Source organism: Pezoporus occidentalis, unplaced genomic scaffold (assembly GCF_034315485.1).
Source record: "Pezoporus occidentalis ecotype Australia unplaced genomic scaffold, CSIRO_AGI_Poc_V1 ctg37, whole genome shotgun sequence".
NCBI classification, from domain to species: Eukaryota; Metazoa; Chordata; class Aves; order Psittaciformes; family Psittacidae; genus Pezoporus; species Pezoporus occidentalis.
The window spans coordinates 3,996,993-4,023,496 of record NW_026915691.1 but is presented as its reverse complement, the minus strand read 5'-3'; the positions used below and the strand labels follow the sequence as shown (position 1 = coordinate 4,023,496).

The 26,504-nt window shown below is 54.9% G+C and overlaps 3 protein-coding genes across 8 annotated transcripts in view; all 3 read left to right on the top strand.

Annotated features, from left to right (window-relative positions):
- The window catches only part of CLTCL1 (clathrin heavy chain like 1), a 36,821-nt gene extending 34,276 nt beyond the window's left edge, over positions 1–2,545 (top strand). For 2 of the 5 annotated variants that reach the window (XR_009967155.1, XR_009967156.1), the window contains 3 exons: positions 119–194; positions 554–688; positions 1,214–1,346. Coding sequence is in view for 3 of the 5 variants with exons in the window: in XM_062631432.1 (XP_062487416.1) it covers positions 119–194; positions 1,214–1,329 (192 nt within the window). In the remaining 2 variants the exon portion in view is untranslated. Of the gene's footprint in view, positions 1–118; positions 195–553; positions 689–1,213 lie in introns of all 5 variants that reach the window. The other 3 variants (XM_062631432.1, XM_062631433.1, XM_062631434.1) reach the window with 2 other exon arrangements.
- Positions 2,546–8,768: 6,223 nt separating this feature from the next.
- SLC25A1 (solute carrier family 25 member 1) lies at positions 8,769–22,748 on the top strand. The gene is made up of 9 exons (XM_062631426.1): positions 8,769–8,925; positions 19,068–19,175; positions 19,327–19,426; positions 19,648–19,786; positions 20,252–20,336; positions 20,488–20,592; positions 20,795–20,910; positions 21,240–21,313; positions 21,417–22,748. The coding sequence occupies exons 1-9, from the start codon at positions 8,847–8,849 to the stop codon at positions 21,529–21,531; spliced, it is 921 nt and encodes a 306-aa protein (XP_062487410.1). The 5' UTR covers positions 8,769–8,846; the 3' UTR covers positions 21,532–22,748.
- A 101-nt stretch (positions 22,749–22,849) lies between these two features.
- LOC134170205 (somatomedin-B and thrombospondin type-1 domain-containing protein-like) lies at positions 22,850–26,143 on the top strand. Of its 2 annotated transcripts, none has more exons than XM_062631425.1 (6): positions 22,850–23,285; positions 24,003–24,185; positions 24,332–24,422; positions 25,083–25,241; positions 25,580–25,694; positions 25,783–26,143. In XM_062631425.1, the coding sequence occupies exons 1-5, from the start codon at positions 22,916–22,918 to the stop codon at positions 25,683–25,685; spliced, it is 909 nt and encodes a 302-aa protein (XP_062487409.1). In that variant the 5' UTR covers positions 22,850–22,915; the 3' UTR covers positions 25,686–25,694; positions 25,783–26,143. The 2 variants fall into 2 exon arrangements, with proteins under 2 accessions (XP_062487409.1, XP_062487408.1); XM_062631424.1 differs by having other exon boundaries at positions 25,068–25,241.
- The last annotated feature ends 361 nt before the right edge of the window (positions 26,144–26,504 follow it).

The window sequence follows — 26,504 nt, the reverse complement described above, 5'->3', positions numbered from 1 at the left end:
CCAATTTGGACTAATAACAGGAGCACTTGCTAGCTAAGGTACCAGGCATGAAAAGCTTCACACAATGGTGCAATTCCTAGACAAGGTCTTCATGAATCTCCTGTTCACTTCAATGTAGGTGGATAAACTTGATGCTTCTGAAAGCCTAAGAAAAGAAGAGGAACAAGTAACTGAACCCACTCCAATAGTATTTGGTAGGTGAAAGATTTGGTTTTAATTACCTGTTGTCACTCTGGTCTCTCTTTGTGGAGGTAACTTAAAATGCTACCTCCCATCAAAGCAAACTGGTTTCAACTAGATCATAAAATGGTTGTCTCTGCCAGATGAACTGCATATGTGGAAGTGACATCCACTCTTACAGTACTTATACTTTTCAGCTAAAGTATTGCTCCTTGTACATGGCTCAGAACTCTAGCTTAGGAATAGTCTTTCAGTATGGTAACAGGACAGGGGGTACCAAGGTGTGCACAACCCCAGGAATAACTTAGCATGTGAATTCCTCCTGTCATTCCTGTCTAAGAGGAATGTGTCTGCTTTCTGCTCTTCCAAGTAGAAAGGCAGACTGGCTTTCTAGCTCACCCATTTTAAGACACGTGCAGCCAAAAAAGCATGGCTGCCCTCAAGTGTGCTGCTATTTTAGAAGCCCTTCTGAAGAGGCATTCTGCTAACAAGCACCTAGAAGTGGCTGGTAAGGGAAGGATGTGACTGGTTACTGTCTGATGTAAATGTTAACCTGAATTTAACATATGCATGAGGCATGTGTGGTCCTAGTGATGAAGACAAATCTGTCTAGGTATCTTCAGGCCTTCTGCAACATTCTCCAGACTGTGAGACCTAACAGATCTAACTATGTTCTTGAATTGCTTTACTCTTCAGTTCTGACCATGCATGGATTAAACAGTATCAATTTGTTTGGCTTTCAGTGTGGTGTCTTCAAAACAAGCCATGTTTATCATACCTTCAAGATCAGTTTAATACTTATCTTCGCCCAGAGTCCTGCCTTGCTTTTGTAGTTTTGTGGTAGCAAGAGCAGATGGCCTAGGTGCCCACTCCACAGTGCATGTTGAGTAACAGTATGATTTGTTAGTGTGTTGCTCGCATAGTGGCTGATGTTTAGTTAAAGCCTGTAATCCTGTCCCATAGTACACCTAACATTAGGGAAGTTTGGATTTTTAAACTAACTTTCTTCTTTTTTCCCCTCATGCTTTTCTAGGCCAGCAGCTGATGTTAACAGCAGGCCCAAGTGCAGTACCTCCCCAGGCAAACTTCCCATATGGATACACAGCACCAGGATTCACCCAGCCGCCTGTTTATGGTTTCAATATGTAACTAGCTCTCTGACAGACCTTCACTGTCTCTGTTCTCTTCTTTCCCGTCCCTTTTTAACTTCTCCAAGAAGTGTACAATGGTTCTAAAGGCACAGATGACCTTCTGTTGGCTGAACACACTTGCTGCCTGGCTCAGTGAGGAGACTTCAACGGGATGCCTGTTACTGTTATTTATTGATTATTGTCCGGTTACATTTCAACCTCTGAAAGGCAGCTTTTGTTAATGACATTGTGAGACTCTTGTCTGAAGTTAAGGCACTATTTCACTAACTCATATAGCAATAACTGCTTGAGGCCAGGGAGAAGAGAGCATATTTTTTCTTTCTTTTGCAAAGCCCATTGAAGGCAGCTGGGAAATTGCCTGGCACCAAGTTGTTAAAGCTTTAGCTGAAGCTACTGAAGTAGCAGGGTTGTTAACAATTCAGTGAAGCATCTCGTTAATAATGAATTGTTGAAAGCTTGTGTACATCTGAGTACCCCATTTTATTTGCACTCTTACATGCAAAAGAAAATGGGCTTTCTAATACTTGTGCTCTGAATGTTTAGAGGAATATTGGGAAAGTTTCCTTTTCTGGACAATAATGCTGTTGGGGTTCAATGCTGTTGGAGTCTGTTCTATATTTTTCTGGAGTAGATCTGAGACTTGAAGAAAATAAATCTTCTCATGCCAGAGAGCAAACACTTCCCAGATCCTTCTTGTTTAACAAGAAGAGAGCATGTTACTTATTGACGTTAAATGGTACTAAAGGAAACCTCAGCTATGTGTGGCAAGTGAACATTGGAGTGTGCATGGGCTGCCAAAGTAGTAGAGATGCAAGTGTCCAGTGTCAGGGCTGGGGAGGGGGGCACTGCTAAAATACTGAGGCAGTAGGAAGGGCCCAAATCCTGACATCTTATTTGCACCTTTAACTGATTCTGGCATTGGCTTCCTGCCACGCCATGTTCTGCCCCTGTCTGGTGGGCAGAGTCAGCACCACCTGAACTCCCAGGGTGCGGTGACTCGGTTCTGCTATGCTGCAGTTGTATCAACAGCATGTCCATCACCCACCTCGTTCTTTGAGAATGCCAACAGGGATGTATTATTACTTCATGCCACTTCAAATACATGTATCATTAACGTTTTATGTACTTAGATAACAATGTATAATTTATGGTTATGAATCTTGTGCTAATCTTGAATATTATAAAAGTCCAACTATAAATGTAAAACTGCAGTATCTACTGTGTGGTTCTAGTCTTAATATCTTGGGGATGGGGACTGTTTAGTAGTCATACACTACCACTGTTAGCAGTAGATTTCTTAATGTGGCAACTAAGGGTGCCAGGCAGGAAGAGGGGAACTTGTGCCAAATCATCCAAGATGAATGGCTTAGCAGTTAACTTAAGAGGGAGTTGTGGTCTCTTCACTGGACACATCAGCATGCTTTGTCACATGTGGAGGCCATGCTGCAGCAGGCAGTCATAGGCTTACATCACTTCATTCACAGGACTGGAAAAGCATCAGCCCTGTGCTGAGGGAGATGCTGTAGTTAAATGTTTTCTCTGCTAAAATGCATTAACACAGCAGCAGTAGTGGTAAGCTACACCTTTTCATCCTGAATTCTATGTGAGCAGGGCAAAACATCTGCAAGTGTCAACTCGTAGAGACTGCCAGGATTGTGAAATCAGTAACAGCAGGCTACACTTTGGCACCATTTTGCCTAGTATATTGTCACTCTTGGTCATGGCACTGCAACAGCAATGGCACAGAGATACGGTGTCCACCTTCCTGACACAAGCCAGAATGCTTCAAGCATTAATGCAACATATTAACCTCAGTTTTATACTGATCAGCACACGACGGCTCCGCTTCAAATACTGAGCAGCTAATGACTTCAAGCAAATCTGCACTCTGTCTGGACTTACACCTAGCAGGAACTAGCCAGGTAGCATGCTACTTTCCAGGCAGATGGTAGTTCGGTTTTGTAACCAGTTCCTTGTGGGTAGAAAGGAATTTGGGTAAGTCAGCTAGAACTGAAAGCCAGCTCAAGGGTTAATATGACTGTCAGTTTCCTTCCTCTCAACTTAAAAATTTACTGTGGCTTTATAGTAACAAGTATAAGCTGGTGGTAAATTGCTCAATTAAATACTAGAACAGCTTATGTCCTGTGGAGAATTGGAGCTAGCTTAGGGATCCTTAATAGCTTCACTCTAGAAATCTAATTACAGGAATAACTAAGTTCTCAAGGAAAGCAAAGCTGCCATCTCTGATTAATAGTTCTGCTTTACTTGCTCTCCTGCTAGCTCAAGCTCTTGCTAAGTATAATGGCTTTTGTAAGTTTTGTGATCTTGCATTCTGAAATACATCCAAAAACATACTCCTGGTGCAGTGCAGCTGAACCTGAAATGTGGAACAAACTCTTTGCATACCAGAGTACTGTGTCTTTAACAGTTAAGTCATTCTAAGCAGGAAATAACCACTCTTCTGGTGGGGTAAGTGGAGGATTTAATGCAGTTTGTTGTGTCCATCCAAGGTTTTGAAAACTTTCATAACATTATTTTGCAGAAAATATTTAAAACTAAGCTCACTATTTCCCCCTGCTTCAATGAGATGGTGCGAGGGCTATCACGTAGAATGATTTGTTCATGCATGTTCTAGGCTTACAAGACTGTCAAATAGTAACTTGTCTGAGCACAGCTTTTACTCGTGCTTTTCCTATGTGAAGCAGAGTATGGATTTCCTTCTAGAATAGCTCTTGCAATTTGTCAGTTTTCAGGGGAATTTTCCCTCATCTGGCACACTTCAGGCAGCTATAGCTCTGCATCAGAGGAGACAAGCAACCAGCAAACATTGCTCTGCAGCCACTTTAATGCTTGTGAGCTAGATGGAAACTGATCTCTCCAGAAATGACTGCAAGGACATGTGCTCCTCTTGGCATACAATTCTGACCTGTATTCAGCTGCTCACTCTGTGCTAGCACTTGAGCGCCTTACACTATCCTTTGCTCCCTTGCATCTGTAAAGGTTACTGGTTTCTTTTGGTACAAACACAAGTGAACGGGAAGGAAGAATGTCTGACAAAGCTGCTGCTGTCTGTGCTGTTGGGCCAGATGAGCCACCCCCTATAAACTTGGGAGGAGTTCAACTCGGGAGGAATGCATCGGCCGGGGTAAGTTCTGTTTCTTGCTGGCTACACCATGTTTTTACAAGACTTCGATTTGCCTTCCCCTGTTTTTAGGGCTCTTTAATTAAATGGTAGCATAGCAGAGGAAAATGTTCCTAAGTCATTTTGCTCCTTAAAAACTGTAGGCAGACGGAACTTGTTTAAGTTTGTACAAATTATGAAACAACACAGGAAAGACAGAAGTATCTCTGAGGTCCAAAACTTAATTTTGATTCAGTAGCTTCTTTTTTTAGCAACTGCAGTGCTGAGCGCTAGCACTTCCAGCATGACGTGGTTCCCTTAATAAGGCTGCATGAAACAAGGAACAGCTTCTTTCCCTGGGCAAAACCAGCAACTCGGAAGCAGAAAAGATCTGGTTTTTGAACTTTAACACTGACAAACAAGTCCAACTTTGTCATCTGATATCCCGCCTACAGAAGTGGGCTAACTTTTGTACTTGGGTACATGTGATATACTCGGGTAAAGCTGGCTGTTCAACTGCTGCATAGTTAATGTTTATTCTTCAGTGTGTGACGTTTCAATTGGCAGGCTAGAGCTTGGCCACTGAGAGCCTCTTGATGTGATTAAACCAGCATGAGAGTGGATCCAATTTGTACTGAAACAAACAGGCTAGAAATCTTGCAAATCTTAGAACAAATAGCACTGCACATACCAGGTTCACATATTGAGTGGTTTAGGAAGCGTGCATACTACCTTGTGGCAGGGTTTATTCCTCGTGTAGAACCTCTCAGTCTTTCTAGGTCCTTCCTGTTGTGCTTGGTTTGTCACTTGGTTCCAAGTTGACTGGCTTCTTGCTTTACAGAGTACTCCAGGACTGCTTCCATCTCATTTATTCCCAAAAAGTAAAACGGGCATCTTGAATTTGTGATAAAATGTTATGGAACACAAGGCTGGAAAAGGCTTAGCAACACCAGAGTGCTCTGAGTCAGTAGTGTGTAATTAGACTGTGGTTTGCCAGGTGAATTAACACTTATTATAGCAACCTGCAGGTGCACCAATCCAGCTTAATGGATCTGGGGTCTTTTTATTCTGCTGCATCTCTTCCTTCAGCAGCAAGATACTGACAGATCCTGACTCATGTTTTTATTAACAAAACGCTGCAGAGTTGCTAGCAGAGGTATGTGTTTCAGTCGAGGTCTTTCAGTCTGGAGCCTTTGAGATCATTCAGGAAGGTAACAAACCCCATCTGTTTTCTTCCAAGCTACAAGAGACAATGTTGTCAGCTGTTAAGCTAAAGACAGTGTGAGTTTGAAATACAGATAGGAAAGTCCTGTGTTGCTTTTATGTGTTAGACTTTAGAAATCCTGAGTCAAATTCTGAGTTTTAGTCATGCATTTTCCTGTGTGGTTTCATGACTCAAGGAGAGGATTTTTTTTTTTTTGTCTGCTGTAGTTTTAATCAAGATTTTAAGATCTCTTTGTCTAAAAATATGTATTTCTCCTTTTCCCCCTAGTGGGTATGAAAGGGAGCAATTACAAAGTCATCTGGTATGTTGTTTTGCACAGCGAAGAGGTCTCAAACGTTGTGTAGAGCACAAACTCCCAAAGTGCTGGTTATCCAGCTGGGAAGTGAGGATTGTGTTTAGTAAATGGTGGGTTTAGTAAGTTTTTTGAACTGCTTTACTTTTGGAAGATACTCTTTTTTTCCAGTCAGAGGGTGGGGAAGTGGTCTCATCTAGGGTGGACAGCTACCAGGGTTTGTCAGCTGGAGTAGTTTCTTTTGGTAATCTGTCATGCTGTGAGGGATTCATGACCATGGTTTGGAATGATAACCTGTCAATGCTGTTGCTGTATGTAGATTTTGTCTCCTGAGGTGAGTCAGGCCCACTCAGGTGGTAATGTATTGAGGACATCTGTTGTCTGTCAGGCTCTGGAGAAGCTCAGTTTTGGTAATCCCAGTGAATAATTTTGAGGATCAACAGGAGCTCTTTTTGTGTGTGTGCTCTGCTGAAGTGGGAATGGTGCTAGCTGTTTTGGAATACCATCATCTTTAACAGTCACAGTAGCTCCTGCTGCTGGGGAAAGCTGGGGAAATGTTGACTCAACTCTTCAGTGTGATTACTTCTCCGGGAAGCTCGTTATGTGCAGGATCTGTTACGCATAAAGGAATTGCTCAGTCTCATCGGGGAACCTGAGGAGAAATCAGTTTTCTTATTTTACCATAAGACCCCAAGTGAAAGGGATTAATAACACGTGGGAGGGTTTGTATTACTTGATGAGTTGTAACAATTCAGATAACATAGCTGATGATTCAGTGAAATGATGAGATTCTGTGATTCAAGGGCATGTAATAGAGTGCTACCTGCCCCACACTGACCACTCATGGGCTCTGAAAGCTACTGGGTGCATCAAGCTGTACCAATTACAAGTAAAACCAATAGGGGCAAGAGAGAGAAGTTGGAACTGAAGTGTGGTCACTGCTTCCTAGGATCCAGAAAGCTCTGTCTGCAAACAGTGCTTGTGTTGAAAGCAACTTCTTTGATTTCTTTTCTCTTCAGTAGTTCTCTTTAATTCCAATAGAAGGAGGCCATGAGGTGCACAGGCTGCAATAGCACCTGACCATGTACTTCACAGTTCTGTCTTTCCATGGCAGCAGAAACAAGCACCAACCACTAGCAAGGGAAATGGGTGAGAGGGTTGTTCCCATGAAAATTCCTGAAGTGAGAGCAGTGAGGTAGAGAGCTGATACCCTGCTGTGAGCATAGCTGCTCTTTTATGCTTTAACTAGCCACTTCCTAGGCAATATGCAAGTCTGGTCAAGTCTTTACATTCACATAAGAGGATTTAAAACTCACCTGCTGCAGTCTCCAGTATTTCAGGGTTACTTATCTTCCTTCAGTGCTCTTCTCCTTCAGGCATTCTGCTGACAAGTGGGGTTAACAGCTTCTTGGAGGTCAAGCTGAGATGGCTTGCAATCTGCATGTGGTTAAATATGAATAATCCTTTCCCTGCTCAGCAAAGTAAGCACTGCTGTGAATCCCATTGAGACTGATGAGAATTAAGCAGGTGGTGTAGTGTTTTCTTGGACAGGATGAGATTGTGCACAGGCCTTGCTGACTTGATTTAGGAATCTCTAAGAGCCTGTGTTTGCTGTGAAGATAATCATGGCCTCATGGCAGCAGTGGGTATGTGTGTCTGTGAGCACACAGGAATGTTATTATAATTTGATGGAAAAGGTACTGAGGAGTTGCAGAGATTGGTCAGAAATCCAAATGCATTTGTTTGCCCTTTTTGAAAGGATTCGTCTTATTTTTGCTGTTCCAATGCTGCTAATCTGAACACCTGACACTGTTCTGGGACTGGGACTATGAATGCTTGGTCCCTCTGTGTACCCTTCATGTGCTATTCCCCCCTCACCCCTATTTCCCTGTGCTCAGATGGGTGGCCTTAGACTTTACAAGAGACCACTTCAATATACTTGTCTCTGTTTTCACTCTTCTGAAACCAGCTACAGCTCTGGTCTCACCTGCAGATGAGTTCTGCAATGCAAGTATATGTTAGTTTGCTTGTAATCCTGTAAGGGTATAGGTGCTTTGGCTTCCCCAATGCCCTTTCTGCAGGCAGGCCTTGAAGCCATGGCTGTATCACTGCAGTTAGCTTCCACATGAGGCTGGCACCTGGAATCCATTGCTGAGTCTTGGTTAGCAAAAACCCTGTCACAGGGCACACAGAGAGCAAGCCTCAACAGGAGCAGGCACTGCGCACGGCCGGGGGAGGCTTCCTACACAAAATGTTCCCTCTTCGGAACAGGGCGGCTGCTCCGGGTGCAGGGGATAGCAAAGCTCTGGAGTCCAGCGCCAGCATTTCCTGCCACATGGAAAACTGAAGGGTCGGTTTCACTCCGCAGCATTCCCACACACAGCTTTCACACATGAACTACTGAGGTGCTGTCTTCCTCCATCTGCAGACAAAGGCCAAACCAGTGCTGTGACCTGCACTGTCTTCATCTGACAACGTGTTGGTTTCTCTCCGCGTTGCAGTGCGAGGCGTTCACACGTGATTGCTGCTCGGGGAGCTTCCTCGTCCTCCTCCCTGACCAAAACAGAACGATTCCAGCGCAGGGCAGGGCAGCACCGAGCACCCCCGCCATGAACACCCGCATCAGCGCCCGTGCCGCTGCGCGCACCCCCGGGGCGGGCAGGTTCGGGGCGCCTGAACACCGCGGGTCCTGCGGCTCGGGGTGGGGGGCAGCGTGCAGGGACAGCGGCTTCCCGGGCTCGCTCCCCCGGAGCCCCGCCGGGCGCGCCCCGCCCCGCGAGGATGTGACGCCGCCGGGGCCGCCCCTCGCGGGCGCGGCCCTGAAATAGGGCCCCGGCCGCCGCCGCCGCCGCCGCGGGCAGCGCAGGAGCCGTGGCCATGCCCGCTGCCGCTGCCCCTGCGGCCGCCCCCGCCGGCAAGGCCAAGCTCACGCACCCCGGCAAGGCCATCCTGGCAGGTGAGTGAGCGCCCCGGCACCGGCCGCCGGCGCGGGCATCCCGCGGGCCGGTTGCTGCCGCCACCCGCAGGTGCTGGTCCCGCCGTGCGAGCCCAGCAGCGCCGGGGCCAGCCCGTGCCCCGTCCCGCTGCAGCCCAGCCGGGCTCGTCCCGTGGCAGCTCCCGCGGCTGCATCCCCGGTTTGGGCGGGGGTCGCGGCGGTGCTGTGGGGCTGCGCCTGCAACCTGTGGCCTGGCGGGGAGGGGCCGGTGTGCTCGCAGCCGCCGTGTGCGGCGGGGCAGAGGGACACGTTAGCAGGAGAGTCGGGCCGATGGAGGAGGAAGCGGCAGGGAGCTCCCTGTGCACCCCCCCGGGGGGGATGTGAAGGGAGAAAGCTGGAGCGGCAGCGCTCAGATTGTGCCTGCTCCAGCCGTGTCTTGCACGCTGCTGTGATACAGCTCCTTTTACGGCTTCTTGGTCCCTCCTTTGTGTCTCAGCATCAGTTCCCGTGGACCGGGGCGTGTTTTACCATCATCCTGTTCTGACCATTTCCATGGGATCTAAATAGGCTCTAAGTACAGCAGTAACTGCAGAGTTAACGTGCTCCCTTCTGCTTGTGGCTGGTTTGATCTCTGAGCTGAATGGAGTCCAAGACAGTGGAAGGCTTGTTAAACTCCTTTGTAGCCCTTCATTTAGCTCCCTGGTTTCTTCTGCCACTCCAAGGACAATTCCCAGAGTGCAAATTAGTGTCTTCTCTTTCAAACGAGCCCTCGCAGCCTCCACACGATTGGCATGTTTAGAGCTTTTGTGTTTTCCAGCCAATTCTCCCTCCTACGACTGTGCCTTTGTTCATCTGGCCAACTCTGCTCTGCTCCAAGGGCAGAGCTACAGCGCGACCTGGGGGGAACGAGGCTCTGCCCATCCCGCTGGGCAGGGGAGCAGAGCCCTTTGCCGCGCCAGCCCTGCCTCGGTGGTTGGCTTCTCCTTCTGCAGATCCCGGTTACTGCTGGAGACAGCATCACTGTGGGAAATGGATGCGAGCTCTGGAGCATGCAAAGGGTCATGAGGCTTCCTGGGGTCACGTCAGTGGCATAGAAGGGTCTGTGCTGTCACCAGGGTTGCCCGGCCAGAAGGGCATGAGAAGGCTGCAGCCATGGCTGAACATTCACATGAACCCATCCATGAGGCCTGGCTGCTTCAGAGCTCTGTGTTCCTCAGGGGTCTCAAACTTGTGCTGCCACCCCATCAAAGTGGCTTGTTAGTTCAGGCCTCATCCGCTTTTACTCAGAGGTCTTTTAAATGGGATTTAATCTGAGCTTAGGATGGGATAGACATGATGTTTTCTCCTCATCCAGCCTGCTCAGTCTTTCCCACTTCATTGCCCATGTGTGGTGCATCAGGTTGTCGCTGCTGCCTGGGCCAGTGTACCAGGACACTTCTGTAGCCCTCGCGTAGGTCTGTAATCAGGGATCTTAAGTGCATGGCTTATGGGCACACTCGGAAAGAGGCTGCAGCAGGCCTGCCCTGCTCTCCCCTACCAGAAAAGCTGCCATGAGTGTGCCTGGAAGCTCTTCTGGTGCAAAGGAACGGGCGTGGTGCTTGTGGCCTCTGCTGGGTGTCAGTCTGGGCAACAACGCAAAGCTGCACATGCCCCCACTTGGAGAAGCCCTTCTGGGTCCATGTGAGGCTGCAGAGGTGGAAGAAGGACCCTATTGAGATGCTAGTCTTCTCCTCACACGAATCAAATCAGAGTAATTGGTTAATGGGCAGAAGTCCAGCCAAGCCTCTGTGGTATCTAATTGTATTAGAGAACCACATAAATGGGAAAAAGCTGCTGTTAACTCCCTGCATTCCGGCCTGCTCAACCCTCCAGCCCCTTCTGGGGGGATGCAGTGCAGTTTGTGGTCGTCTCTGACTTTAAGGAGTGTTAGGGACTGATAACTTTTAAGGAGTTAACACCTCTGATGCTCTTGAGGCTTTTCATCTAACCCCTGTCTGCACAACAGGGCTGAGTGCTCCAAAGCTCATCTTCCTTGTAGAGCTGCAGGTTGTTCAGAGACGAGCCATTCCTGCTGTGCTGTGCTGTGCTGGTGGGGTTAAATGAGCTGCCATCATCCCCCCTGGATGCGTGTCTGCTCCCAGACCCTGTGTGTGACTGAGATCCCTGCCAGAAGGGCGCAGCTCCCTCGTGCTGCCCAGACCTGCGCTGGCTCTTGTCTGAAGCGACACAAGTGGAGCTCTGGCTGCCAAGCGCTCTTCTGCTTCCGCTGTTGTGACGGTGAAGGCAAAGTTAAACATTAATTTGCTAATGGTCTCTCCTTTGTCCAAGCAGCCGCTGTGTGCCAGGGCAGCTCCTCACCTTGCTGCAGCCACAGCGCACAGGGACATCTTGGCTGTCCTGGCCATTGGGGTTCGTGTCCCTCCCAGGGCTTGGTCTTCAGGGTTACAGAGGGCAGAGCTGGGTGGGTGTGGGTTCTGCTGCTGTTCAACCCCTACACCCCCTTTGCGAGAGGGGGAGCCCCCACGCTCTGAATTGATGGTACAAAGCTGATTTGAGGGACTGGATCAGAAGTGATGTGGCTGTAGGACACTAAGGGTTGGTATAATGTGGCTTAGTTAAACTGGGTTAAAAGACTGGTAAACGTGCAGGGCTTATACTGAAAGAGATCTTACGTGTGTCTATCTCGTGGGCTGATGCCTGTTGTAAAGCTGGTGTAATTGTGAACTCGTGAGCTGGTTTGAGGTCCTGCTCCTGTCTCCTGTGCTGGGCAATAGCCTGTTTGCAAGCTGAGCTGAGCACCCAGCCCTGTGTCAGCCTCCCTTCAGCAGCTCCCGGTTGCTGTGCTGTGGTTTCCAAACCATCCCGCCGGGCTCCTGTCCCTCCCACCAGCTTCCCACAGGACTTGGTGCTGCTCCTGCACTGCCCAGCTCCCGGCGCGGGCTGTGCTGCAGCGGGCTCAAAGTGAAGCAGCGAGTGGTGAGACAGGAGCTGCTGGGGGGTCACCCCTGTGTTACGCCAGGGGTTTGGGCACCACGGTGCTGTTAGGTCAACTCCAGCCAGCCTGTGGTGGCCGTTTGGAGCCTGGCACAAACAGTCCTTGCCATTTTGCAGGCAAACCTCCTCACCCCAGGGCACCCTCCCCAGCAGGGCTCGCAGTGGCTGTTGGGTCAGCGGCTTTGCCTGCCCTGGCCAGAGTTAAGGACAGCCTTGCTCTGTTTTTAGCCAGCTTTGAAGCCTGGGGTCTGCTCCCTCCCACGGAGCAGCTCCTAGCTGCCTTGCTCTTTGCATGGTACCTCTGCCTGGGGGCTGCTGCGCAGTTGCTGTTCCTGCCTACACCTAATCCTGCCTGCTCAGCGTGCCTGGATGCTGCCCTATGTGATGCTTGGTTTGGAAAGAGCTCGCTGCTGCTCTGGTGTTTGCTACAAACACTGAGTGCTGCTGGGAATTAGCAGTGATGTGCACCAGGGCCCCAGGAGGAGCACGGGCAGAGGGGAGAGGGACTGTGCAGGGAGAAAGAGGGTACAGGGTAGGGCATGAAGCACCCAAAGCAGGGAGCCCAGGATCACAGGAGAAACAAAGCAGTAATTAGAGCTTCAGTCTCCTTTGTTATTCTCCTGATAATGACCTTTCTTGGGAAACACTGTACCTACAGAGGAGAGAGTCAGGGCAGGATGTGAAAGCTGAGGCTTGCTCCTTGCAGAGCAGGACACCATTCCCAAACATCCCAAGTCCACCTGGGCTTCCAGGGCCATTGGCCTCCTGGGAGGGCGGCTGTGCTGCTATAGCCTGTATCGCTGCCTGGCGTTGAGACTGCAGCTCACAGCAGAGCAGGGGATGTATCCCCCTTGACGCTGAGCGGGGGAGCTGGGCGCTGGGCTGGATGTGGCAGTGGGGAGGGTTGGTGAGCATGGAGGGAACCCATCTTGCCTGGTCTGCTGGCCCGTGGTGCATCATGCCTGGCCGTGGTTTGTCTGCTCTGGCTGGTGTGTGCATGGGGAGCGGGGCAGAAGGAGCACGCAGGCCCCGAGTGTGTCCTTGCCTGCCTCTGAGCCCTCATGGACTGCAGAAACCTGGAGCAGCCCCAAGGCTTCTGGTGGGAGGAGGCTGCCAGCCCCAGGGCTGGGAAACCACACTGCGGTTCTACAGCCAGCTCAGCTTGTTCAGTCTGAATGGGTTCTGTGTGAGCTGGGCTTAATCCTGGGCCTTGAAATGTGCTGCTGAGATTTTCACATGCCTGGTGCTGTGCTTGACGTTCTGCAGGCGACCGTTTTCCCTGGGTTGACGTAAATGATCGGAAGAGGCCATCCATCTTCTGGAGGCAATGAGCCCTGTGAGCTGACAGCCCAGGGATGTTGCAGCATCTCTCAGCTCTGATAGCCTTGTGCAGTGCATGCCAATGCAGCTTTGTGCTCCTGCCTGGGCAGTGGTGACCCTGTGCTTGTGCCACGAGGTCTCAGGTCACCTCCTGACAGCAGGGGTTGATCTTTATGCCATCTTTTCTCTCTCCCTGTGCTCCATTGCCTGGTGCTGCAGCCATTTCCCTGTGCTGGTGGCTGTGGGACCAGAGCCTCTCCCCAGGGAAGGCTTCATTCCTGCAGTGGCTCCTTCATCCAGCTACAGGGCTGCACTGAGGGATGTGTCCAGCAGCCCTGGACTCTGACATTGGCTCCTTGTTGCCCATCTTTAGGAGGAGTTTTGGACACTTAAGCAGTAGATGTCTGAAGTGCTGTGGTGGGTTGGTCAGGAGCAAGCTCACAGGGGCATTGCCAGGGCCTTGGGGTGCACAGGGCAGCAGGGAGAAGGTGAGTTGGGCTGGGACAGGGGACTTGGCAGTCCCCAAAGGTGAAGTCAGCACCAAAGGCAGATGATGCTGTGACTGTGAGCAAAGGGAAACGGCTTCTGCCATTGCACTCGCAGCCATGAAGTTTATAATGCTGATTTATTGCAATATTGGCCCATTGAGAAGTAAATGCAAAGGGGTGATGAATGAGCAGGTTGTGAAAGGACAACCTGTTGAAACAGGATGGTTCCAGTAAGATTAGGGACAGATTACTCCATCCCATGGCTAGCATTATCTGCAGCGCTGTTTGCATGGGGCTGTTTACCCACCCGATGGCACAGCGTACAGAGAGGCACATTTCATGTTTGTCATCCTCGGTATCCCTGGTAAGGGGATCAGGCTCTCTCAAGCCTGGCTGTAGCACAATGCCATGACGAAAGCAGACACGTATTTACCGATGGACATGCTGAACGCCCGTGCCTCCCACCGGCCTTGTCCCTATCAGATAGGAGACCATCCAGGGGCCCCAGCGTAGGGGATGGATGCCTTCTGAGGCGGGCTGACCTATTGCAGGACATGTTTTTTCCCCTTCTAAGCAAAACGCAGGTAATGTGGCAGTCTGGCCTGTGGGAAGCAGCCCTGCCCAAGCTCAGTGATGGATGGGATCTGTACAATGCGTAACAGCCCCCGTGGTGGTTTTCCCCAAGGATGGGGCTGCAGATGGGTGGTGAAGGGCTGTGTGTGGCAGGAGGAGGTGTCCGTGGGAGGCTGTTCAAAGGCAGCTCCCTGAGAGCGCTGTCCCCAGCCTGCCTGCGCCTGAGCCCGTTTCACAAGGTAGGGAAAGGAGATGATGGGGTGATGTGGAGAGGGTGGAGCCCGCTCAACCCGTTTCACCACTGCAGGCAGGGCAGGATTTCTCCACCGCTGCCTTTGCTGTGTCATGGATGGCTCAAGAGCACCATGGGTGGCTGCCAAGAGGGGGTCGATCCCTCCACTGCAGGCAGCAAGGGCTGTGCTGTGCTGCTGGTGGGGCAGCATGCGGGCTGCAGAGAACGGTCGTGAGCTGGAGGGGGGCACTGCTGCCTCCCTGGTCTCTAGCACCCTGCTGCTCTTTGAGGCCTTTCATGTTTCATGTACTGAGCTCTGAAAGGCCTCTTGGCCGGAGGGGAAGAGCACCAAGTCCCCTCACGAGGGTAGGAACGGCATTTAGGAGGCAGGCGGGGCTGTGGGCTGTGCCTCCAGCATGTGGTCTGTGTCATGCTTCTCGCCTGCTCAGCTCACCCTGTACACCTTCACCCTCTGCGTGTGGGCTGGGTGCCCTCTCAGTAAGGACAAACATGAGGGTCAGCTCTTGCTGCTGCCCTAGAGAGGAGCTGTTTGTGCCTTCCCGCTGCCCTGAGCCACGCGGACAGCAGGAAGGACAAGCTTCAGGGATGGTCCTGTGAGAGCTCTGCTGCTCTGCTTCCAGGCCCTGAGGAGTAATTTCATCTAGCCTGAAAGGATCCTGCCAAACCTGAAGTTAAAAGGGGCTTTTTGTTTGGGAATCAGATGCTTGTGTACATCTGCATGTGAAATTACCCTTAAAATGGAGAAGCTGAAATTGCTCTCCAGGTGCTCACTTCTCATCAGAGCTGCACAGAGACCTGCTGTTCTGTCCGCAGGAGCAGGATGCTTTTGCAGGCACAGTCACTTGCAGGAGTGGCAGAGGCACAGTGCCAGCTCCTGCCCCTCTGTGGCTCCCAGTCGGGGCAGTGTGTGCTCTCTGGGGCACTTACCTTCACGTAGAGGATTTGGGGGGTGGCAGTGCCAGCCCTGACTGCACAGCCTTGGCTTGTGTCAGCCCCTAGGGCTCTGCTCATCTTCCCCATCGCAGCTGTGTCCTGCTGCCCTTGGCACCCACCCTGTGCTGGGTGCCAGACCTGTGGTCCCTGGGATGAGCTGGCCAGGAGGTGATCGGTGGTGTCCCAGAAGCTGTTTGCTGGTGGGGTTTGAGCTGAACCTGTGTGTGCTGGTGCTGCTGTGCTGCACGAGCATTGCAGAGGTAGCACCCGTCTGCTGTTCCCAAAGCCCCTCTTCTTCCTGCCAGCAATCCCCAGCAGTGTCCAATGCCTGCAGCTGCATCCTCAGGTAACTCTGCTGCCCCCTCTGCAAAGGAGAGACAAGCTTTGTCTGGGAAAACCTTGCTCTGTGGCTGACAAACAGGTACTTTGCCCTTCTCCCCCTTCCCCAGTGTGCCTATGGGGTCAGGATTGCTGGCAGCTGGGGTGCTTGCAGGCTCATTGCAGGCAGGGAGCCATTCCCAGTGCTGGGAGCGGGATCCCCCCCCACCCCAGAGGCACCTTCTCTGGGGCTGTGCAAAGCGACCTTCCCTGAAGGACATCCTCTCTTGTCTGACTCCACCACATCCAGCTAATAGCCCAGAGCCTTGGCTCAGCACCTGGGCTGCCCCACTTGCTCTTTCACTTCCCAAGTGCTTGCTGCAGCTGTTCTGTTGACTCCATGGTGTTGCAAGACCTGAAGCTGCTGGTTAAAGTCCGGGTAAACAGGTTGGAGAGCCCTCGGCAGCCCTGGCGAGGGAGGGGGGGGCTGGAAAAAGCTGCTGCTCATGGGTGATGGGGTGGTTTGTTTGCACAGAATAAGGTTTCCACGGGAATAAAGTGTGGTGGGGAGAGGATGTTTGGCAGCAGAGCAGGAGCTCTGATGTGCCTCACTTTTGGGAGGAAAGGGGCTGTAGGGTGGGTGTTTTGTGCCACCTTGTCTCTCTGCAGGCAAACAGGATAAGATTGCCCCAACTCATGCAGTGTGTCTGGGGTCCCTGCTCCATGCCTCTTCCCGTGGGATCTGGGGCTGGAGCAGCACTGGGGGCAGGGAGGGGCAGCACAGGGAGCACATGTCTCCAAGCAAGACCAGGGAGGTTATCCTCCTCTTCCCTGGGCAGACCTGTTCTCCTACCCTGGAGCTCGCTGCAGGGGTGTCGAGCCTGTCCTGGCTGTGGCAGTACCAGCGCAGCCTGCGGGCACGGTGCCCTCCCCTCTCCTGTTCCCAGCACACAGTGATGGAGGCAGTCGTGGTGCCAGCGTCCAGCCGTGGCTCTGGGATGGAGACACCTTTCCCATCCAGCTCCCTGTAGCAGCCAGCACAAGTGCCCTGTTCCTCCTTCCTTGGCTCAGGCAGCCCCAGTGCACGAGAGGCTGCCAGTTCCCAGGATCAGCATCCTTTGCGGGGCACTTCACAGGCTCCTATGGATGCAGCTTTGCCTGCAGGATGCTGAGCAGAGCCTCTGCCTCCCCTGCACAGACCAAAGCCCTTAATCCCGGTGCTTGCTGAGGCTGTGGGCAAGTTGCAGGAGGTGCAGCATCCCTCCCTGTGCTGCTTGGGGTAGCTGCTGTGCTGGGAGCCCCTGGACTGGTGCCGTCTGGCTCCTGGACCGACAGGGAACATTTACATGTCTTAAAATGCCCAACACTTGAGGTCCACGGCGTGGAGGAAGGGAAGTGGCTTTGGCAGCACTCAGGGTGTTTGTGTGGCCGTGGTGGCAGCAAGGCTTGGTGGCACTATGCTGTGTTAGCGGTGCTGAGAGGTGCCAGCTGGTGCTCAGCTTATTGGGCCCTGCTGCACCCAGCTGGAGGATGCTGCTCCTCATCACAGTGCTCAGCAGGGACCTATGTGGTCCCACAGAAACTCCTTGGCTTTGCAGAAGTGCTTGGGCAGCCCCCGGCCCCAGTATCTGCCATCTCTGATGGACATGCCAAGGACAGGAGAGGGTTGAGGGGAGAGCAGGAGTGCTCTGGGGACCCTTAGGGTGGTGGCTGTCCTCCCCTGGTGCCCCGGGGGTGCTGTGGAGGTGTTACGGCCGGCAGTGGTTGCCCATTGCTGCTGGCTCGGGCTGAGCAGCTCCAGCCCCTCCTGGGAACGCAGGGGGAAACAAGGAGCCTTTGTCTGCTGCGGCAGAGCCCGGCTGGCCCCGCGCCCCGTCCCCAGCACCCCACGGTGCCGGGATGCTGCCAGGCTGGGCTGGCTGGTCCTGCTCTGGGTGTGGGGACCAGCACTCGGTGCCATGGTGTCCCCGTCCCCGCGGTGCCTGCGGGAGGAAGGGGATGCTCTCTGAGCGCGGGGCCGGGCTTTCCTGTCGTCCCAGCTGTGCTCAGTGCTGGCACGGCTTCTTGGCTGCCTTAGGGAGGATGAGACAAGCCTGAGCCCAGTCCCATGCTTCTGGTGCCTGCGGCAAAGTAACCCAGGATAAGGCTGTTTGAAGGTGGGTCCTGCCCAGCTGCTGGAGGGAGTTCTTTGAGGCTGCTTTCCTTTCCCTCCGGAAGGACATGGTGCCATGGGGAATGCCGGGCTGCATACCAGGGTGTCCCCACGCTGTGAGCAGCTTCACCAGGGGCACTTTGTGGGAGGAAGCTGGAGGCAGCACCCTGGGTTAAGGGTGTCTCTTGTAAATTTGGAGGCCATACAGAAGGAATAAGACCATACGGGAAACTGCTGTAGCCTGAGGAGCAGCGGCTGCCCGCTGTTGTCACAGGGAGGAGCCATGGCTCAGCTCCCCATCCCATGGCCCCTATCGGCATCCCCTCGCAGGGTGCTTTGGAGGGTGCTGATAAGCAGAGCTGTGCTCGGCTGTGCTGCACCGGGCTGCAGAGCGGGGGAACCACCACCGGCCCCATGCTTCCTGCTCGCGCCGGCACAAAGAGCTCCCGCTGCTCGGCGGAACCCGGCTGCGCTTTGATGGAAGGAAGCGAGCTGCTGCGGGTCGTGGGCCGGCCGGGGCTGAGCCCGGGACCTCGGCGTGCCAAGGGCAGCCCAGGCACCGGGAGCCGGCATCGCTGCTGCGCGCCGGCACATCCCTGCTCCAGGGCAGGAAGGGCTGCAGCCGTGTAATCGGCGCCCAGCAGCTGCCGCTGCGTGAGCCCGGCGCGGCCGGACAGGCCTGATGATAATGGTGCTTCCGTGGCCAGGTCTGCAAATGGGCTCCTGGGGAGCGGTGCTGGGCCTCATGCCGCGCTGCTCGGCTCCATTGGGTTTATAGATGCCCGTGCTGGCAGCTCCCCGGCAGCACGCAGGGCTCTGGAGGGAGAGAGGTGCCTTTGAGGGGAAGCAGTGCTGAATCAGCAGCCGTGGTTCTCCCACCCCTTTGGCCGATCCTCTTGCCAGCTCTTGCCATGGCGAGGCATGGTGCCTGTGCAGGGTGCCAGGCTGGCACAGGGCCCTGCTGCCCTGTGAGGTTCCCAGGGGGTTGGTGAGGATGGGGACACCGCATCCCAGCCCACACCTGGCTGGTAAGAGGTCTCTGGTTCAGCCGTCACGGAACTGGTAGCGCTGCACAGTGCTGGACTGACATGGCACTGCTCCCAGCCTGCGCATCCCCTCCTCTCCCTCCCAGGTGGCCTGGCCGGAGGGATCGAGATCTGCATCACATTCCCTACCGAGTATGTGAAGACACAGCTGCAGCTGGATGAGAAGGCAAACCCTCCCCGTTACAAGGGCATCGGTGAGCATGCCGGCCTGCTGGATGGGTTCAGAGGCTCCCGGGGAGCCTGGCTGGAGCTGGGGGGTCAGCGGGGTTTGTGGAGTGAGCAGTGGGGCTGGCACAGTGGCCTCAGCATAGCAGGTGATGGTGGTGCCGCTGTGCTCTGCTGCAGGAGACTGTGTGAAACAGACTGTCCGTGACCATGGCATCCGGGGGCTGTACCGGGGGCTCAGCTCGCTGGTGTACGGCTCCATCCCCAAGGCTGCTGTCAGGTAGGTGCCCCGTGATGTGGGGTGAGCTGGGGACTCTAGGCAGCAGCAAACAAAGGGTGGGTTTGCCCTCAGCATCCCCAGTGTCACTTCGCCAAAGGGTGCTTTCCTGGGTGGGAAGGGTCCCCTCGCAGGGTGCATGGCTGCTCCCGGGGGCAGACCCAGAACAGGGGGTGCAGGCCCCTGGCTGGGTGCCCTGGGGTTGCAGAGCGGCTCCTTTGCAGGTTTGGGATGTTCGAGTTCCTCAGTAACCAGATGAGAGATGAGCAGGGGCGGCTGGACAGCACTCGGGGCCTCATCTGCGGGCTGGGTGCCGGCGTGGCCGAGGCTGTGGCCGTTGTTTGCCCCATGGAGACCATAAAGGTGGGTGGGAGCAGCCACCGGTGTCCCCCTGCCCAGCACCCCACCCCGGGCAGAGTCGGGAGGGGATGAGAGCCAGGGATGCTTTCAGGGACCTGAGGGCCACGTGGGTTTGCCCAGGCTGGGTTTGTAGGGGAAGAGCTGATGCTGGAAAGCCCCATGGAGAGGTCAGGTCCAGCAACCACAGTCCCTTTCCCACTCTGGGGAGGAGTCCCCCCACCCAGGAGCCACCCCATCACCCAGTTTAGTACTGTAAAACCCATGTTGTTGCTTTCAGAAGCAGTTTCCCAGGTTTTTCTCTGCAAAATGCCATGGGCACAGGCTTCCCCTGTGGTCTCACCTTTCATTGCTTGGCCAGGAGGGTCAGCTCTGATTTTGGGACCATCCCTGGACAGGTAGCCATTAGCCCTTTGGGGACATTACATCTCCCCATGCCTTGGCCACGACAAGCTCATTGTCTCCCTGCAGGTGAAGTTTATCCATGACCAGTGCTCCCCCAAGCCCAAATACCGTGGCTTCTTCCATGGTGTACGGGAGATTGTTCGGGAACAGGGTGAGTCCCCAGGAAGAGGCACCCTGAGCCCTGGGGTGCTGCCGCACTGCAGGGACGGGGCAGGAGGTGGCACAGGCTGGGACCAGCAGCCTGGGGAGGTTTTTCTCTGCTGGTGGGGTTGGTGCTCTCCTCCAACGCCCTCTTGCTGCAGGACTGAAAGGGACCTACCAAGGCTTAACCGCGACTGTCCTCAAGCAAGGCTCAAACCAGGCCATCCGCTTCTTTGTCATGACCTCCCTCAAGAACTGGTACAAAGGTACGGTGTCCCTGTCCCCACAGCACACCCTGGGTTGCTGGCTTCTCCAGCCCATCCTCGGGAGCTGGGCTTGGGCTTTCCATCAGCCCATCCTCCACTTCTCGTGGCTCAGCCAGACCTGGAGCCTTCCTTGGGCTCCCTCGGGGATGCCGTGCTTCATCCCCACACCACCACTCTGCCCTCAACCTCTCCTCCTTCCCAGGGGATGATCCCAACAAGGTCATCAACCCCTTCGTCACGGGGGTGTTTGGAGCCCTCGCCGGAGCCGCGAGTGTCTTTGGCAACACCCCCTTGGACGTGGTAAAGACGAGGATGCAGGTACAGCACCGGGCATGGTGTGGGACCTCTCTGCCTGTGGTGGGATGGGGCCACTGTTGTTTGGGAGCTGTTTTGTGCAGCCCACAGGGCTGGCACCCAGTGCTGGTGATGTTTGGGAGATGCCTGGGGATGCTGCCCTCTCATAGGTGGGCTGTGGGATGCCAAAAAAGTGCACAGAGAAGATGGGGATGTCCCTGCTGGGTTTGGTGGCCCACAGCAACAAAGGGCAATCGGTTCCTCTTGGCTCCCCCCCAGCTCTGCCTCCCCTGTGAAATCCCCCCAGATGCATCCCTGCCTCTGGCCTCTGACCCTGCTTTTCCCATCCACAGGGGCTGGAAGCGCACAAGTACAAGAGCACCTGGGACTGTGCCTACCAGATCATGAAATACGAAGGGCCCCTTGCGTAAGCGCTGCGAGTGGCATGGGGGGAGCCGGGGAGAAGGATGGGCAAGGACAGGGGTTTCTGAGGGCACCGAGCCCCACGGATCCCCCTCTATCCCTGGCAGGTTTTACAAGGGCACGGTGCCTCGCCTGGGCCGCGTCTGCCTCGATGTGGCCATCGTCTTCATCATCTACGACGAGGTGGTCAAGCTCCTCAACAAGGTGTGGAAAACGGACTGAGGGGGCCAGGCCAGGCGGCCCCCACCTCCCTCACCCTGTGGGGATGCATCTGGAGAGCCGTGACCAAGTCTACTGGGGCCAAGTCTGCCCCACACTCACGCCTTCCCCCCACACCCGGCCACCTTTATGTTTAGTAACAGGCTCTGGAGCAGGTTAAATTATTAGTTGTGCGCTAAAAGGAGCAGGGAGGGAGCAGCATCTGTGTCCAGACCCTCAGCATCCTGGTTATGCCCACCCTGAGCCCCTGGTGACACTTCCTCCTGGTCCCATATCACTTGTAAGCGCCAGTTATCCAGGACAAGGTGTCCCCTGGGACGGTGGCCCAGGACCCCAGCAGCCAGGAGCTGCCTGTGGGCCAGCTCTTTTTTGGGTGCTGAGAGCCCCCCCAAGCCATGTGGGCACAATGTCCATGCTGTGCAGCAAGCACTGCAGCTGGAGGAGGCTCTTGGGGCTGATGCACCAGCTGGAAGCGATGCGGTGGGTCTCACAGCAGCTCCATGGGGATCCACCAGCCCTGCACATCCTGGTATGGGATGGCAGCGACCTCCTGGTGTGGTCCCAGGCTCCCTCCTCTTTGCAACCACCAACCCCCCCTGGGGTGCTGCATCCCAGCCCTGGGTCCTGCTCAGCGCTGGGCTGGCCGGAGTTGCACATACAGCCAGGCCTTTAGTTCTTGCTGCGGGGCCGGGGTGAGCCGGGTGCCCCATCACTTGCCGTTTACAGTCGAGACGCGTGTGCGAGCCGGGGTGTGGAGGCACAGCCCCGTCCCGCAGACTTGGCCCCTCGGCCGGGGTGCAAACCCCTTTTTCTGCCACATTCCCCCCATCTGCCCTCCCACTGCCTCTCTGCAGCTCCATAGGTAATCCTGTAGCTTTCTGAGCTTCATGCTGACCTACTAACACCCGTGGCCGTGGGGCTGGAGCCCTGCTCTGCCCCATGCTGGGCTTGGCCCTGCCGGATTTGTGCCAAACTTCTCCCAAAGGATCAGGGGGTGGGCACGGTAGCCAGGGCTCGACCCATCCCTTCTCCCTCCTGTTGCCCGTGATGAGCGCAGCCTTAACACAGGAGGGCAAAGGAGGAGAAGGAAAGCCCAGGCATGGTTTACCTGTGGCTTTCTGCTCTGAAGCCAGTGAGGGTTGCATTGGGTTTGTTTGGTTATTTTTACTGTTATTCTGTTTTACATTCGCAATTTGAATAAAATCAGTCTGGCTTTAGCAGCCCTGCTGGTGTCCAGGCTGTGCTGGGCACCTGCGGGCAGGGCTTGGGGATGGGGCTCCCCATTGTGTTGAGCTGGAGCTCCTGGGGGAGCATCGGCTTCGTCCCAAGGACAGTGGTGTATTCACCATCCTGGTTTACTGCCCTGGCCACGGAGCGCAGAGCTGGGATGGCAGCGGGCGGTGGAGCAGAAGGGAACAGGCTTTGTCCCCCGCCCAGCGCAGGGGCGGTGCGCTGGGCTCCCAACGCCACCGGCGTAGCCCTTGCTCCTCACCCGGCGTTCGCTGGTGCTGGGCAAAGCCGTCCCTTGGTGCTGCGGGGCGGCCGTGCCATGCGGGGCCTGCTGCTCTGCGGGGGCTGGCTGCTGGCCGCCGGCTGCCTGGTGGGTGCCAGCGGCAGCTGCCGGCACCGGTGCTGCCCGGGCAGGAACAACGCGTGCTGGGTGCTCGGTGTCCGCCGGGCTCACTGCTACTGCGACTCGTACTGCCAGAGGACGGGCGACTGCTGCCAGGACTACCACAGCGTGTGCCGCCGCGCCGGTGAGTGGTGGGAGGGGATGGCACTGGTTGAACCCCGGGGCTGGGAATGCCAGCCTCGGCTGCTGCTTTTGGTGGCAGATGTTTGCTGTTAGCCCTGTGCTTGGAGCACAACAGGATGTGTCTGAGGATCGCGGATGCCCGCTGGGCTGGATTTGGAGCAATATCCCCATTTTCCGCTTTTTTCCACGCTGGATGAGCGGATGCTCTTAGTGTAATGAGAACCGGCGGGGTTGGCCTCCGGTCGGCAGCTGATGGTAGTGCTCTTGTTGCAAGCCTGAGCTGTCAGTGTGGGACCTGAGCAGGATGAGCCCGGGCATCACCCCTGCCGCTGTTGCGGGCAGTGCCTTGCACGGGAACACGGGAATGAGGATGACAAACAGGGAGTGTAGGCTTGGGGGGTGCAGAGCCAGCCCGCCCCGGGAACCCAACCCTGGGGCAGCTCCCACAGCGGCCCCTGCACAATTGCAGCAGTCAGCCCTCCCTAATCTCCGGGGAGATTAGCGGGGTCCCAGCTCAGCGCGATGTAGAGCAGCAGCAGCAGCACGGGGATAAGGGCTGTGGAAGCCGAGCACAATGCCACTGTGCTGGAGCCCGGGGAGAGGGGCTGCCAGGGCCACGCCGGCCCTTTGCCGTCCTCCCATCCTGCATCTCCCCTGCTCCCCTTCCACCTTTGGTGCTACTGAAGCTGTTTCCCTCTGTCTCCCTGCTCTCCGGCAGCTGTGGGCTGTGCGGTGGGGCCCTGGGGGCCGTGGAGCGGGTGCAGCTCCCCGTGCGGGGTGGGCAGCAAGGCCCGCAGCCGCCAGGTCACCGTCCCGCCGCGGCACGGAGGGGAGCCCTGTCCTGACCTCAAGCAGCGCCGCGGCTGCCTGGGCGAGCACCCGACCTGCGGCACAGCCAAAGGTAACGCGGGTCCCGCTGGATGCCCGATCCCTCCTGCGCCGCTGTCCCCAGCGCTGCCAGCCCCGCTGCCTTGCCAGGGCACCGGTAACCACCCGCCTGTGTGTGTGTGTGTGTGTGTGTCCGTGTCCCGGCTGCCCTTCTGCCAGAAGTGGCCAAGATACTACCCGATTCCTTCAGCCAGGACTTCAGGGATCCCTGGCGAAGAGCTGGGATGCTGCTGCTGGAGGAGCCGTCCCGGTAGGTGTGGGGCTGGGGTCCCTCGGCACATCGCCCTGCAGCCACGGCACCTTGTAACCCCCAGATCCACGGTCTCTTTGCACCCCGCAGCCATTACCCTTCTCTCCCCACCCCAAACCATGGCTCCTTTTCACCCTTTTCTTGACCCCTGGCCTGTTTATACCCCACTAGAGCTAATACTTTTCTCCTCCACCACAGCCCCGTGGCCCCTTTGCACCACCCTACAAAATTAAGGCTGCTTTGAACCCCCCTCTTAAAGCTATTACCCCTCCCAAAACCATGATCCCTTTGTATCCCCCTAAATCTATGTCTCCTTTGCCCCCCATAGCCCCTATTCCAATGCTATACAGAGCCATGGCTCCTCTGTAGCCAGCCCCCCCCCCCCCCCCCCCCCAAGAGCTATGTCCCCTCTGCACCCCTCAGGACAATTACCCTTCCACCTCCCCACCCTGAAACAACAACCCATTTGCACCCCCCTCTAAATCCATCATCCCTCTGCAAACTGCCCCAGAGCCATTAACCTTCTCACCCCCAAACCCATGGCCATTCATACCTCCCTCCTCCATCAAGAGAACACCACAACCTCTGCCCTACCATCCAACCACCATTTCCCCCCTCTTTCTCCCCATTTTCCCCCCTCCCCAGCTCTCCCCTCCCCAGCTACTGCGGCTATTTCCGCCTGACACAGGTAGGGCCCCTGTGCCGAGAGCAGGCCTGGAGCCGCCGGCTGCACCCGAACAAGCAAGTGTGTGTAGAGTGCCGGGGGGACACGTCCCAACACCGTCCCCACTGCACCGGGCACGGGCTGCAGGGAGCCAGGTAGGGGGGAAGCCCCTTTGGAGGTGCAATGCACCCTTTAGGGCTCCTCCAAAGGGAGGAGCATCTCTCCGTGTCCCTAAGGCACCTTCCTTTTACATTCTTAATATATAAAATGAATATTATAATATGGCACAGCATGAGAAGTTAAATCGGTAATATGTACTATAAATCAGTAATATATAAAAATAAATAATATACTAATAGAATATTTCAGTTGGAAGGGGCCTACAGTTATCATCTAGTCCAACTGCCAATATGTGCTATATATACACAATATATAACTATAGATATCTAATTGTTTATGGCACACCCCAGCTCTTACCATCTTTCCCTTCCAGGACATTTTGGGTGGCTGCCTCCGTGGCAGGGTGTCAGGGCTCGTGGGTGCAGGAGAGGCTGCAGGAGGGTTGTGTCTGCTCTCCACCAGCTCTCATCTTCGTGTAGCCCCCCCAGGTGAGCTGAGCCGCTCCACTGCTGCTTGCTGGGGAGGCAGGGAATGAAATGAAAACATGGTGTCTTTTGTAATTTCACCCTTCTGCAGGCTTGCTGCTTGCCCTTGGAGCTGACTCCCTGTGCTCTCCATGAAGTATTTGGTTGAAGAGTGGGAAGAAACCCTGCTTATAAAGATTAAAAATAAGGGAGTCGCTGAAGTGTGGTGACTAACGGTGGAAGGACATCACACTGGTGACATGGGAGGACAATGTGATGATGTCAGGCTCAGCTGCGACATCATGCTGTGCAACGAGATGCTGTTGGCGAGCAGCTCGAGGATGGAGATCACATCCTTCCTCTGTGTGTTTGGGCTGGTCCCACTGCAGGGAACTGCTGGGTGAGCCGTGAAGGGCGCTCAGCTGCGTGCTGTGGTTTGCAGAGACAAATTAAACAGAGGTACCCAAAGTCTGCACGTGGGTGATGATGCTGGTGGGTGGCTGGGTTCAGCTGGAGGGAGTGGGGCTGAGCTGTGATGCTGGGCTGTGCTGGTGCCCTCCTCAGCCTGCATGACACGAGCCTGATGGTGGGGTGCCCAGCCCAGCCTTGGTACCCACAGCTGAGACATTGTGCTGGCAGCCTCACCCCTGCCTGCACCCACAAACCACCCCCTGAGTGACTTCACCCCTGCCAGGCTGGGTGCCAGGGGGTCTGTGTACCCTGGGGCTTGGGGTTTGAACCCCCCAGCTGTGGTTGGGAGCTGCTGCCTGTTTGCTGCCCCAGGATGCACCCAGCTCCTGCCGCCTCCCCCTCTCCCCCTGCCCCTCTGGAGCA